This window comes from Eleutherodactylus coqui, chromosome 13 (genome assembly GCF_035609145.1).
Source record: "Eleutherodactylus coqui strain aEleCoq1 chromosome 13, aEleCoq1.hap1, whole genome shotgun sequence".
NCBI lineage: Eukaryota > Metazoa > Chordata > Amphibia > Anura > Eleutherodactylidae > Eleutherodactylus > Eleutherodactylus coqui.
In genome coordinates, this window is record NC_089849.1 from 14741498 (window position 1) to 14755040 (window position 13543).

At 41.5% G+C, this 13543-nt stretch overlaps 2 protein-coding genes across 3 annotated transcripts in view; one reads left to right on the forward strand and one right to left on the reverse strand.

Moving 5' to 3' along the window:
• The window catches only part of CHRNA4 (cholinergic receptor nicotinic alpha 4 subunit), a 77724-nt gene extending 76991 nt beyond the window's left edge, over nt 1-733 (forward strand). Inside the window, exon 6 of the mRNA XM_066586669.1 lies at nt 169-733. Coding sequence (XP_066442766.1) covers nt 169-294 — 126 coding nt within the window. The 3' untranslated portion in view covers nt 295-733. The remainder of the gene's footprint in view (nt 1-168) is intronic.
• Nucleotides 734-5002: 4269 nt separating this feature from the next.
• The window catches only part of COL20A1 (collagen type XX alpha 1 chain), an 88174-nt gene continuing 79633 nt past the window's right edge, over nt 5003-13543 (reverse strand). Inside the window, exons 32-38 of one of the 2 annotated variants that reach the window (XM_066586349.1) lie at nt 9347-9418; nt 8323-8358; nt 8065-8131; nt 7756-7944; nt 6356-6433; nt 6138-6281; nt 5003-5890 (exon numbers count right to left, since the gene is read on the reverse strand). In XM_066586349.1, the coding sequence (XP_066442446.1) occupies nt 5862-5890; nt 6138-6281; nt 6356-6433; nt 7756-7944; nt 8065-8131; nt 8323-8358; nt 9347-9418 (615 nt within the window). In that variant the 3' untranslated portion in view covers nt 5003-5861. Of the gene's footprint in view, nt 5938-6137; nt 6282-6355; nt 6434-7755; nt 7945-8064; nt 8132-8322; nt 8359-9346; nt 9419-13543 lie in introns of both variants that reach the window. The other variant, XM_066586350.1, reaches the window with a different exon arrangement.

The window sequence follows — 13543 nt, forward strand, 5'->3', positions numbered from 1 at the left end:
GTTTTTCTAATCCTGTACAACCCCTTTAATGGTTGCTCTATTCTTCTAGCTCTGTCTTTGGCCCTGCTGGGAATAGTAGTGAACTGTATTACCACTGCCCCCATAGTCATGACCGTCTCTTCTCTGGATAAACTTCCCATTAAGTAGGTTTTGCTCTCGCCCCTCCAGGTAAAGCAGGATTGGAAGTACGTGGCGATGGTGATCGATCGGATCTTCCTATGGATGTTTATCATCGTCTGCCTCTTGGGGACCGTCGGACTCTTCCTTCCACCTTGGCTAGCCGGGATGATATAACCCCGAGGACCCAGGACAACGTACAGGCGGGTTTTGCCAACGGTGGGTGGGGGACATTGGACTAGGGTGGGAATACAGGGGAGCATGAATGCATGGTGTATGCAGGCAGGCTGGAGCGGACGCGTACTAAGATCCGAAACTAGGGCAAAGCCAAGAAGAAGAAGAATGATGACCGGAGTGAGAAAGCGTGTGACAGTGTCTGTAGTATATGAATATTTAATCCTATGTCTGACTCGCATGAGTGGGTTCGGAAAGCTCCGGGGGATACCCTAGGGCAGAAAACCATTTCAGAGGCATTCCCTGTGTCCGTGGCCAGGAATCCTTCATGAAATATTTGCTGTACGCAGCTCACTGCACAAAGCAATGGTGTATGCTCTACGGGGGCCGCCGCCGCTGCTCGGCCCCCGCAGGTAAGTGAATAAACATGAACTGATCCTTCCGTCTTCTGTAGTTTTTGCATTCGTGTCTACGAACAATCCTTACGCATTTCATTGGTCTATTATGTCAACTAAAGGGCCCTTTTCTACGGGCAGATAAATCGTACAGATTTCCGTATCCAGCGCGAATATGAATGATCATTCACTGGAAATGCTGAAACTGAACGACGAGCGGTCGTGTAAACAGGCAGTGCTTCATCTATGAACGACTGACTGTTCACTGTAAATGGAGGCACTTGTTTGCCCCGGTGGCTTCACCTCTGTTCACTGACAGAGAGACCTTTAACGCGGAGCAATCTGTTCGGATAGACGATCAACGACATCAGCGCTCATCTGCCAGGTCTTTAGGGGGCTAGAACACGGGTGTTGATGGCCAGTGTCAGCATTTCCCCAACAATTGCCGGGCTGAACCTGCAAGCGCAGTGCAGCTTGGCAAATAACACCAGTAGGAGTAGGGTAAATATGTAGATAGACCATTGCTAACAATGGGGTCTATTTCAGTGCGAGTTTTGTGCATCTCACAACACACATAATGAACTCGCTCGTGTGCATGCACCCTTACCCGTGTTGATTCAGACTTTATTTTGGAACAATCAATTGTTCATGGGGTTGGCCACTTGTAAACCGCTGGTGGCCTGTCTTCAGCATATGTCCTCAATAGCAGATTGTCGGGGGTCTGTCAACTGAGAATCCCTTCAATCAGCTATTCGGTTGTGTACTGAGCTGATTGCTGCTGGAAGCAGACAGCTCCCTTCTTACTGTAGTGGTTACACTTGGTATTGCAGGCATTAAAATGAATGGGAACTTTGCCTGTAATACCAAGTCTGGCCACTGCAGTGGAAACGGAGCTGTCTGCTTCCTCCAGAAATCAACTCAGTGCACAAGTACGCCGGCCTGGCAAGCAGCTAATCTGTAAGCTTCAACTGAGTTGAAAAAAGCTTTTGCGCACACGCATGTAACATCAGTGCTCGCTGCATTTTTTGCACTCCCATAGTCTTTTACGGGTGACTTTGGTTCGTGAATATGGACCACAATGGGACATACTGGGAATTTCCCTCCGGCTGAAGTTGTTTATATGGCGTTAGAGCGGTCACAGCGCCATATTTCTGATACAGGCCTCCAAATCCTCTGCACAGACATAAAGCTTGCTCACACGGGCGTCCTTGCTCCGCGTATTAGGCACGTCATTTTTGCACATGTAATACAGAGTTAGTAGAACCCATTAGGCCATTGAAGTGAATGCGCAGCAAATCAAGTGTATTTCCACAGCAAATCAATGGGCCCATTTGCCTTATTTTTTGCATTAGCAAATATGTTGCGTATTTCTGTGTGCAAAAGCTCGCAGCAGCAGATGAACACGCAAGCAAATGCGATTTTTATTTGCAAAACCCGCATACGCCCATGTAAGCGAGCCCATAGTTAAAGGAGTAATTCCATAGCATATCTTTTGATGTTTTCAAAATGTGACCAATTGGCGGTACTTGATTGCCAGAGTTGGGAAACGCCGTCCTCACCTCTATGCCTTTGTCATACGCCCATGCTTAACAGAAGGAAGGGGTTAAAGGGCGAGAGCAAAGTACCTAAGGTAAGTGGCCTTAAATCTCAATGCAAAAGCAGCAAGTAGGTCTGTGATCTCTACATCAGACCCCTTTAATCTGCTGCCCTGGCGGATCTTGGTGAAGAACGGTTCATGCTGTTTGAAGGACATGTTCAAAGCGGACATGGACGCATCCTTCACCGCAGGCAGTGGAGGCATGTGACAGTAACAAACCGCCAACTTACCAAACCCATAGGGACTCGGAGGAAGAAGAGTAACATAGCTGATTAATCTGTGAAGGGCACAGCGTGCGTGTAATGCGGCATTCAGATCATCATCCTCATCCACTGTCATGTGTTAATGAGAAAGACACAGAGCTCTTCCCTGTCCCATCCCCCATTCCAAAAATAGTGGGAAATGAGAAATAACTTAATGGCCCCGACGTCATCTACAAGTAATTATACAACGTATATTAATTAACACAGATGCCGCATTCAACCGCTATACGCAATCTACAAAGTCATTCAAGTCACACAAAAACTATGTTCTATACTGTGTTGTGCTCAAAGATGAAGATACCAACTACTACAACAATACGCTTCACAAACAGCAATAAAACTACAATGATGCTTCTAATACAACTACTATAATACTGCTCCTATGTGCAAGAATATAACTACTATAATACTGCCCCCTATGTACAAGAATATAACTACTATAATACTGCTCTGTATGTACAAGAATATAACTACTATAATACTGCCCCCTATATACAAGAATATAACTACTATAATACTGCTCCTATGTGCAAGAATATAACTACTATAATACTGCCCCCTATGTACAAGAATATAACTACTATAATACTGCTCTGTATGTACAAGAATATAACTACTATAATACTTAACCATATGTACAAGAATATAACTACTATAATACTGCCCCTATGTACAAGAATATAACTACTATAATACTGCCCCTATGTACAAGAATATAACTACTATAATACTGCCTCCTATGTACAATAATATAACTACTATAATACTGCCCCCTATGTACAAGAATATAACTACTATAATACTGCCTCCTATGTACAAGAATATAACTACTATAATACTGCCCCCTATGCACAAGAATATAACTACTATAATACTGCCTCCTATGTACAAGAATATAACTACTATAATACTGCCCCTATGTACAAGAATATAACTACTATAATACTGCTCCCTATGTACAAGAATATAACTACTATAATACTGCTCCCTATGTACAAGAATATAACTACTATAATACTGCCTCCTATGTACAAGAATATAACCACTATAATACTGCTCCTATATACAAGAATATAACTACTATAATACTGCTCCCTATGTACAAGAATATAACTATTATAATACTGCTCCCTATGTACAAGAATATAACTACTATAATACTGCCCCTATGTACAAGAATATAACTACTATAGTACTGCCCCCTATGTACAAGAATATAACTACTATAGTACTGCTCCCTATGTACAAGAATATAACTACTATAATACTGCTCCCTATGTACAAGAATATAACTACTATAATACTGCCCCCTATGTACAAGAATATAACTACTATAATACTGCTCCCTATGTACAAGAATATAACTACTATAATACTGACACTATGTACAAGAATATAACTACTATAATACTGCCCCCTATGTACAAGAATATAACTACTATAATACTGACACTATGTACAAGAATATAACTACTATAATACTGCTCCCTATGTACAAGAATATAACTACTATAATACTGACACTATGTACAAGAATATAACTACTATAATACTGCTCCCTATGTACAAGAATATAACTACTATAATACTGACACTATGTACAAGAATATAACTACTATAATACTGCTCCCTATGTACAAGAATATAACTACTATAATACTGACACTATGTACAAGAATATAACTACTATAATACTGCTCCCTATGTACAAGAATATAACTACTATAATACTGACACTATGTACAAAAATATAACTACTATAATACTGCCCCTATGTACAAGAATATAACTACTATAATACTGCTCCTATGTACAAGAATATAACTACTATAATACTGCCCCCTATGTACAAGAATATAACTACTATAATACTGCCCCCTATGTACAAGAATATAACTATTATAATACTGCCCCCTATGTACAAGAATATAACTACTATAATACTGCTCCCTATGTACAAGAATATAACTACTATAATACTGACACTATGTACAAGAATATAACTACTATAATACTGCTCCCTATGTACAAGAATATAACTACTATAATACTGACACTATGTACAAGAATATAACTACTATAATACTGCCCCTATGTACAAGAATATAACTACTATAATATTGCTCCTATGTACAAGAATATAACTACTATAATACTGCCCCCTATGTACAAGAATATAACTACTATAATACTGCCCCCTATGTACAAGAATATAACTATTATAATACTGCCCCCTATGTACAAGAATATAACTACTATAATACTGCCCCCTGTACAAGAATATAACTACTATAATACTGCTCCCTATGTACAAGAATATAACTACTATAATACTGCTCCCTATGTACAAGAATATAACTACTATAATACTGCCCCCTATGTACAAGAATATAACTACACATTAGTGAGTTCAGTGAAGCTCGTGCAACCTCTAAAATGAAAGGTTTTTATTCAAAATATAATTTTATTGTGAAGAATAAGCAGTTTTGTAGATTATTTCCATTGTTTGTTGTCTTCATTTACAAATATCCTACTAATTATACTGTATGACTTAATATTTAGCTACTATTTCATCACCATTCCATTATAACACTTAACCTGTGAATGTGACTGGTCTGCACTACCTGACACAACCTATGAGCAACAGTGGCACTGTGTCTTAAAAGTATAGAAAATGATTCCTTATACAACCCATTTAAATTCATGCAAAGTCAGAGTCAACAACCATCAGCTTAACTTTTGTCTAAATATTCAACGAGCCACATTGTCGCTCACGGGTCGTCCTTGCAATCTGGCCATGACCGTTGTTCATGAAGCCATTGGTAAGTACAAGATTATAGAGACATAATAATATACTGTTAGAAGTAGGAGGTCGTCAATATACCTCCACAAGCAGAAGAAACATCCTTTCCTTAAAGAAATCGTACAGCATCAGAAAAGCTGAGATACTTTTTTCCACCGACAGTGCCACACCACTCTACAGGTTGTATATGGTATTGCAGCTCTGCTCTCTTCATTTCAATGGTGCAACAGCAGGCATCACCCATGGACAGGATGGGTATATTTTTGGGGAAGAAAGCGGCCATATTTTTCTGATCTTGACTTCTTTAAATATTTTTTGGTCACATTAGATGATCCCTTAGTTCAGTTTTTTTGCCCATCGTAGCTCATCCACTTAAACCCAAAAAAATCACTATATATGGTAAAATCTGAGAGTAGCGTGAACTCCCACTATCAAAAAAGGCTTTTTGGTCCTTGATGGATCTCCTTGATAGGAAGGTCCTATTCGTCCATCCTGATAATGACATAATAGGTTCAGGGGATGAAGTTCGGGTCTTGAGCACCTGGAGACCGAAGAGAGAAGAGCGTCTGTCATCACCAACTCAAGTTCCTACAATATAAGCAGTTACAAAAGTAATGTTAATGACCCAACAATTGGAAAAAAATAATGCCATTAGTTGTCACCAGCCTCCCCAAGTTTTTGCAATGCAATATCCATTTCATGATCTAATCAAGCTTCCCAAACTAGCATCTTAGACTCTCTACTGAGCAGTTGTGGTTGTGTTCACAGAAAGCTTTTACAGAAAGTACCTGAAAAACATGGAGATGAATGACATTCTCCTGTTGCTCCAGGAGGTCCTTGATGGCCTGGGATCCCAGCAGGTCCAGCAGGGCCAGGAACCCCAGGAGGACCTTTAAGTCCAGGATTTCCATGAATGTCTTTTCCTGGTGGACCTGTTACAGATATGAAAACCTGAGAAGCTGAAAATATTATCTGTTACAATAGAACTATGTTAGAAGATTCTAACCTATTACACCAGGAGGCCCCGTTGGTCCTTCTTTGCCTTGCCCTGGAGAACCCTTCTCACCCCGATGACCTTTAGGTCCTACAATAAAATATGAAGAGGACCATTATTTGTACATTAAGAAAAGAGGTTGTGTGTTCACTTGGTGGATATTCACCAAACTTTGTTTGAAACTGAGGTTGAACCCTAATAACAAACCGGTAGATGTGAAAATCAAGGACACAAAACACCCTCCTATCTTCGTTGGCAGCCATTTCATCACATATTGCCCTAGCAACGACTACGGCAAAATAACATTTTTGTGCCTCATTTAGCAAAACTGTCTAGCAGTAAGATAGTCCTGATTGCCTGTAGCAACCAATCTTAGCGGAGCTTTCATTTTACTTGAGTAGTAAAGCTGCACTGTGATTGGTGGCTATGGACAATAAGGACATCTTACTGTTGGACAGTTTTGCTAGATGAAAATTTTTGAGCTTCTGTTTTCATACATGTCAAATTGGAGTGACATTAAATGCGAGTTATGAGCGTTTCACGTCGGAAGATCGTTTGTAATACCCTGTATAGTTGGTCACCACTTGTGAGACATTCGCTGGTATCGAAGACTGCCATAAGTCAAATTCCCAATGGTTGCCATTGGAACCCTTTAACGAATGATAGACTTCTATTGATGGTGCTCAAAACTTCATCTATAGGTCTAGGCTCAAAAATATATCAGCATGTGTACCTCCGAAAGGAAGGCACAAGACCCAATACATCTTAGCCAAGCATTCCTTGTTAAACATGTCAAGGAATATCTCAAAGAAGATCAACTATTCCAAGAATGTATTTTTTTTGTTTTTCATGAGTTTTTCGTCTACACTACCATCTGCTAAGTTACCTCTTGACATTTTTTTCTCATATGGTCTCCCAATTAGCACCTTCTAAACCGGGAACTGGTCAATGTTGCTAGATGGCCAACTATGTGGATGCTCTGGATCCACTCTTAAAGGTGTATCCTCATACCAGACATTTACATCATAGTTGCAGGGTATGCCATAAATGTTTGATAGATATGGGTGCTCAGCCTTGGGCCAGCACTTATCTCAACTGTTTCTGTGACTCCCATAGAAGTGAATAGAGAAAGCAACACACATGCATGGACATCTCTCCATTCATTATGATTCTATCTGGATGAGGTGGCTGCCTCAACAGGTAAGACGGGGCTCCCGTTCCCAAAATATATATGAATCCCAGAGATGGGACCTCATCTATCAGATATTTTTGGCATATCAGATTATAACACCAAAAAAAATGTCCCAGTTATGTTCCAACCCACAGTCTAAATGGACTGTGCCTTTAAGATGTCAAAGACCGCATCCCCACAGGCTTCAACCACGTAACTTAAGTCCTAGAGACATCAGTACCTCGATCTCCTGGATATCCATTCCTAGCTGGTAGTCCTGGTGCTCCATTAGCACCTGGTTCTCCTAGCTCCCCTGGTGGCCCCGGAAGTCCTGGCGGTCCTGGCTCACCCATTTTTAATTCCATATCCCAGAGAGGAACTGGTTGTATATCTTGTTCTCTAAGCACTGTGTCCAGCTTTATCAAGTGAGCTACAGAAGAGACACAAAAAAGAGGACATGAACACTATATACAGTTTTAGACAGATTATTGGATACCGGTTTTGCATGGTGCATTCTGGGGCTGGGGTGGATGAAGCAACTAGCACTTACTTTGGATCAGCCTCTCGCACACTTGGTTCACCAAGTGATAAATGGTCGCAACGGACTGAGGTTCCCCCTGTGATAGCAAGATTTGAAATTTATGTTTCATGTCACTGAAAACCTTCCAAGTGACGGGCAATCAATGACAGAAGCTCGGAGATGAGGGCTCAGCTGGTCTGCAATGATTTCCTGTCCCCCTGCATTACACAGGATAAGGGAAATGTCTTTAATCAAGAGACAAGCAATTAGTCTTGCGTTGTCACTCACCTTCTCCCCCTTCTCTCCGCGGGTGCCAGGAAGACCCTAGGAAGAGAGAAGACACAACAGATGATGATTACAGAGGAATATAAATCAGGAGGGAGACAAAACCTAATGAAAGAATGGCCACCGTCTGGGAGATGGTAACCAGACCACTTGAAAGGGTAAGGGGAGCTTTGAGATGTTGGTACCAGTTGTCCTAATCTCATAGGGTGCCACACAGAGTTGACCAGGTGGTCATCTCCCTCCTCAATGGAAGAGAATGATTCACAAAAATCCCATTAAATACTGGCATAGTCTTTGATTGACACCCAGATGCAGATAGTTCTTTGTTCATAGTCTCAGGGGTTTCTATGCCCAGGGAACAATAAAAAGGGCCAGATAGATCATCAAGGGTTAAATATCTATTAGATCTTGCCTACAGCAGACCAACCAAACACAACCCAACTAATAAGTACAAGGCAAGGCCTATCGATGACAAATCACTTCTTACGCCATATGATGCTCATTGGCTAACGGTAGCCCTCCCAAAATCGCAGCTTGATACCCTGCTTTATACGCCACTGTGAATTTTGGTGTGGCTCCACATCAAAATCTGCGCCAACATCCATGTGTTAAAGTGCAGATTTTTACATGGATTTTGGTGCAAACTTTAACTTAGATCCACCAAGATCCACAGCAGAGTGGCAAGCAGGGACTCAAGTTCACTTTTGGGGGAAGGGCTGTCATTTGCTGCACCCCTGAAAATTATGTGCACTCCCCCCCAAAAAACTACATGCATCCCGCAAAAGAGTATAGAACCAATATAATAAAGGCAAGACATACTGGCGACAACTGACTTCTTATGTTCACATGGCAGAAATTGCAGCAGTGGCTTACATTAAATAGACTATGGCATGGATTTTTTCTGCACGTACATTTGATATCCACAGGTGGAGACATATCACTTCTTGACTCGAATTCCGCAAAGAGAATGTATGATTATAAAAGCTCGTATGCTGGACACTGCGTTAATCTCTTTTAATCTACCTACCGTTGGCCCAACATCACCAACTGTTCCCCTCTCACCAGGGTTGCCCTTGAGCCCATGAAGTCCTTGTATGCCCTGAGGAGAACAAAAGGAAAGTTATATAATTATCATGGTCCACCAATTGGGTTTTCGAATTTCTTAGGAGTTATCTAAGATGTAAGTGCATACTGACAGAGTAAGGAGAGGGGGTAATGGTTCAGGCGCCATCTTGCATGCAGTTAGATCTACACTCTTGAGGTTGGTACCTCAGACTGGTCTTCTATAGTAGCAGTTCTCGGAACATTTCCTTTCTCTGTTTCTTTTTGAAATAATTACTTATGGTCAGTAGGAGCTGCATGACTACTGCTCTGTATAAACCAAGCCCGGAAGTACCGCTTTGAAGGTGATGCATAGGATACGGACAGCTAATGCAATTGTTCTGCTTCGTGTTGAGTTGCCCATAGCAGCCTAACGAACAGCAACAGTCATTTTACAAGTTTATCCCGTAGGATTCAAAGTTACATCAAAAGTTACAATTAAAGTCAATCTGATTCTTGCGGGAACAACTTCAATGCCGAGTCTTGTTGATGAGCAGGGTACAGATGACTGGAAGCTATGAAGAGTCTATAGCTAATGTAAACAAGATAAGATGCAAGGAGGTGAAATAACACTGTAGAGCACCATGTGGAGCTACTTCTGTATGCAAGGTTGCAGATAGTGTCTCTGGTTAGATTCAAACCCAGCCACAAGGCATCAGTGCCACTGCCAACCAATGTCATTAAACTTCGTCAAAGCTATGGAGGTTGATGGAGCAAGCTCCCTGCCCAGTCGCATATACAACTAGGACTCCAGAGACGTCTGACTTCCGGGAGGCACAGATAGCACAATGGTGTCACTGGACTGCACCGCTTGCATAGGGCTACAAGCAGAGGATCCACTTACTGGTCATCGGAATAACATTAGGTGAGTTTCTTTTTTTTTTCACTTGGCATTACTATATGAAGGCACTACTACTATATTGGGGCACAAAGAGGGCAATATTACTATATAATGGCACAATGGGGTTACTATTACTACGGTATATTGGGACACAAAGAGGATTATGTTACTATATGGGTGCGCAATGGGAGCACTGTTACTAAATGGGGACACAATGTGGATATTACTATATGTGGGCACTATTACTATATGATGGCACAAAGAGGCCAATATTATTATAGGGGGCACAATGGGAGCACTGTTACTTTATGGGCACTATTACTATATGGGGCACAAAGAGGGTAATACTACTACATGTGGCATATTGGGGGCACTATTATTATATAGAGTCATTACTATATGGGGCAGAGTGGGTACAGTATTACTATATGGGGGGAGGATGTGACACCATTATTATATGGGGGCAGGAAAAGGGCAATATCATTATATTGGGCACAATGCGAGTACTATTAGACAAAAGGGGTACTATTACTGTCTGGTGCATTGTGGATGGAGTATTTGCACACAGTTGGGGAAAGGTGGGGATGTGCTGGAAAAGTTGGGAGACAAAAATGTCTTTGTGTTAAATTCTGCAGAAATGAGCATGGCTGAAAGAAGTCATCATGGTGCTCTGGGCCGGGTGGAGAAGACTAGTGCAAGGGAACAACTCCAATTGGAGATGATGTTATCCGTAAGTCACTCAGTTTAATTGCAATTATTGGGAGGGGGTTATAGTGCATACCTTTTCAGCCTGAAGCCATGCAACTGTGAGCCATGCATCCACGTTGGAAGGGAAGAGATCCAAGATCTACTCTGGGGGCCCATAGGACTCCAGTTACACCCCTGGCACTGCTCTATTTTAAACCTCACTCACTTTTCTCACCACTATGGAAAAGCGTTGAGAGAAAAGTAAAATAGCAAAAAGTCGCACATTGCGTGTGCCATAATTAACGACTTTTGATTCCAGAACAGTGCCTGGAAATACTATAATAAATTTCGCCCAAATAGCGAGAAAGGACCTCGGATTATATTCATCCGTGCGGATCACACAAAATTCCTCTCTAAATACAAAGGAATCGACTGCGAAAAAAAGCCATTAATTTTGGTCACCTTTCCTAATACAGCAGATATATCTCAATGTACTTATTTCTGACTTATCTGTATGTGCCGCTGTTCCTGCTCTAAAAGTCTGTAATATATTATATATAATGAGACCAATTTCTAATGTTTAACATGATATTTTCCCAGTCATTGGCTAGTTATTATAGGGACGCGATAAATAAATGCTGCCCTATATAAAAGGATTGGTGCCACTATGACAAATAGATATTCTGTTTTATACTAGACCTTAAGAAGTCAATTATGAGAAAAATACATAATAGCAGACTTTAGTGTAAAGACCCCACAGAGAGCACCAGCCTATAAGCAGCAGTTTAAAATCCCTAGAGTGAGCACCAACCTATAAATAGTAGTATAAAGACCCCAGAGCGAGCACCATCCTATAAATAGTAGTATAAAGACCCCAGAGCGAGAACCATCCCATAAATAGTAGTGTAAAGACCCCAGAGCGAGCACCATCCTTTAAATAGTAGTGTAAAGAACCCAGAGCGAGCACCATCCTATAAATAGTAGTATAAAGACCCCAGAGCGAGCACCATCCTATAAATAGTAGTGTAAATACCCCAGAGCGAGCACCATCCTTTAAATAGTAGTGTAAAGAACCCAGAGCGAGCACCAACCTATAAATAGTAGTGTGAAGACCCCAGAGTGAGCACCAACCTATAAATAGTAAAGACCCCAGAGCGAGAACCATCCCATAAATAGTAGTATAAAGACCCCAGAGCGAGAACCATCCCATAAATAGTAGTGTAAAGACCCCAGAGCGAGCACCATCCCATAAATAGTAGTGTAAAGACCCCAGAGCGAGCACCATCCTATAAATAGTAGTATAAAGACCCCAGAGCGAGCACCATCCTATAAATAGTAGTATAAAGACCCCAGAGCGAGAACCATCCTATAAATAGTAGTGTGAAGACCCCAGAGCGAGCACCATCCTATAAATAGTAGTATAAAGACCCCAGAGTGAGCACCAACCTATAAATAGTAAAGACCCCAGAGCGAGAACCATCCCATAAATAGTAGTGTAAAGACCCCAGAGCGAGCACCAACCTATAAATAGTAGTGTGAAGACCCCAGAGTGAGCACCAACCTATAAATAGTAAAGACCCCAGAGCGAGAACCATCCCATAAATAGTAGTGTAAAGACCCCAGAGCGAGCACCAACCTATAAATAGTAGTGTAAAGACCCCAGAGTGAGCATCATCCTATATATAGTAGTGTAAAGACCCCAGAGCGAGCACCATCCTATAAATAGCAGTTGAAAGACCCCAGAACAGGCACCATCCTGTCCCAGAAAAGTGAACAGAGTGGCGGTCGAGCATGAGTAGTGCTACTCCATTCACATGGGGCATTCGTGTGCACCAGTCTCAGGATTTCTGGTTATTCCTCCTCGAAATGTCTTAGCAATCAACGCTGACTATAAACACACACCCCTATGACATGGTGAATGGTAACACCCAGGTTTCAAATTATTGATACATTTCCAGAAGGAATAGCCCAATGCAGAGGTATTTAATGAGATGCTCCAGAATTGTTGATTGATCTGTTGCCAAGGATCCCCACAGATAAGCTGTTTTCTGGACCCATGTAGTCATGCACCCAAGCTGATTGCTACCGGAAGCAGGCAGCTCTATTCCCACTACAGTGGCCAGTTCCCATTCATTGCCTACAATACAAGTTCTGGCCACTGCAGTGGGAACAGAGCTGTATCCTATCTGAAAAAATCAGCTAAGTGCATGAGCACAGCAGCCCAGAGAACAGCTGATTGATTGGGGTCACATGCAACAGATCCCCACCAACCTACTATTGATGACCTATCCAGAGAATAGATCATCAACAGTTTACAACTGGACAACCCCTTTAAGGGCTAGACAAGATACAGTAGATACTTTCCTATATGGTTTAGGGAATAGAAGATGATGAGGTACGTTACACATACACAAGGCTCACTAAATGGTTCAATCATCCATAATGATTCATTAGTTGTAAGGCCCATTTTAGATGTCTGAACCCGCCACAGATGGCCATACAACTCCATGGTGATCTAAGTTAAATTTACTTCACTTGGGAATGGGTTAAGGGGTGGCAGCCATAAGTTGGTGGTCTGAAATAGCCTTAAAAAGG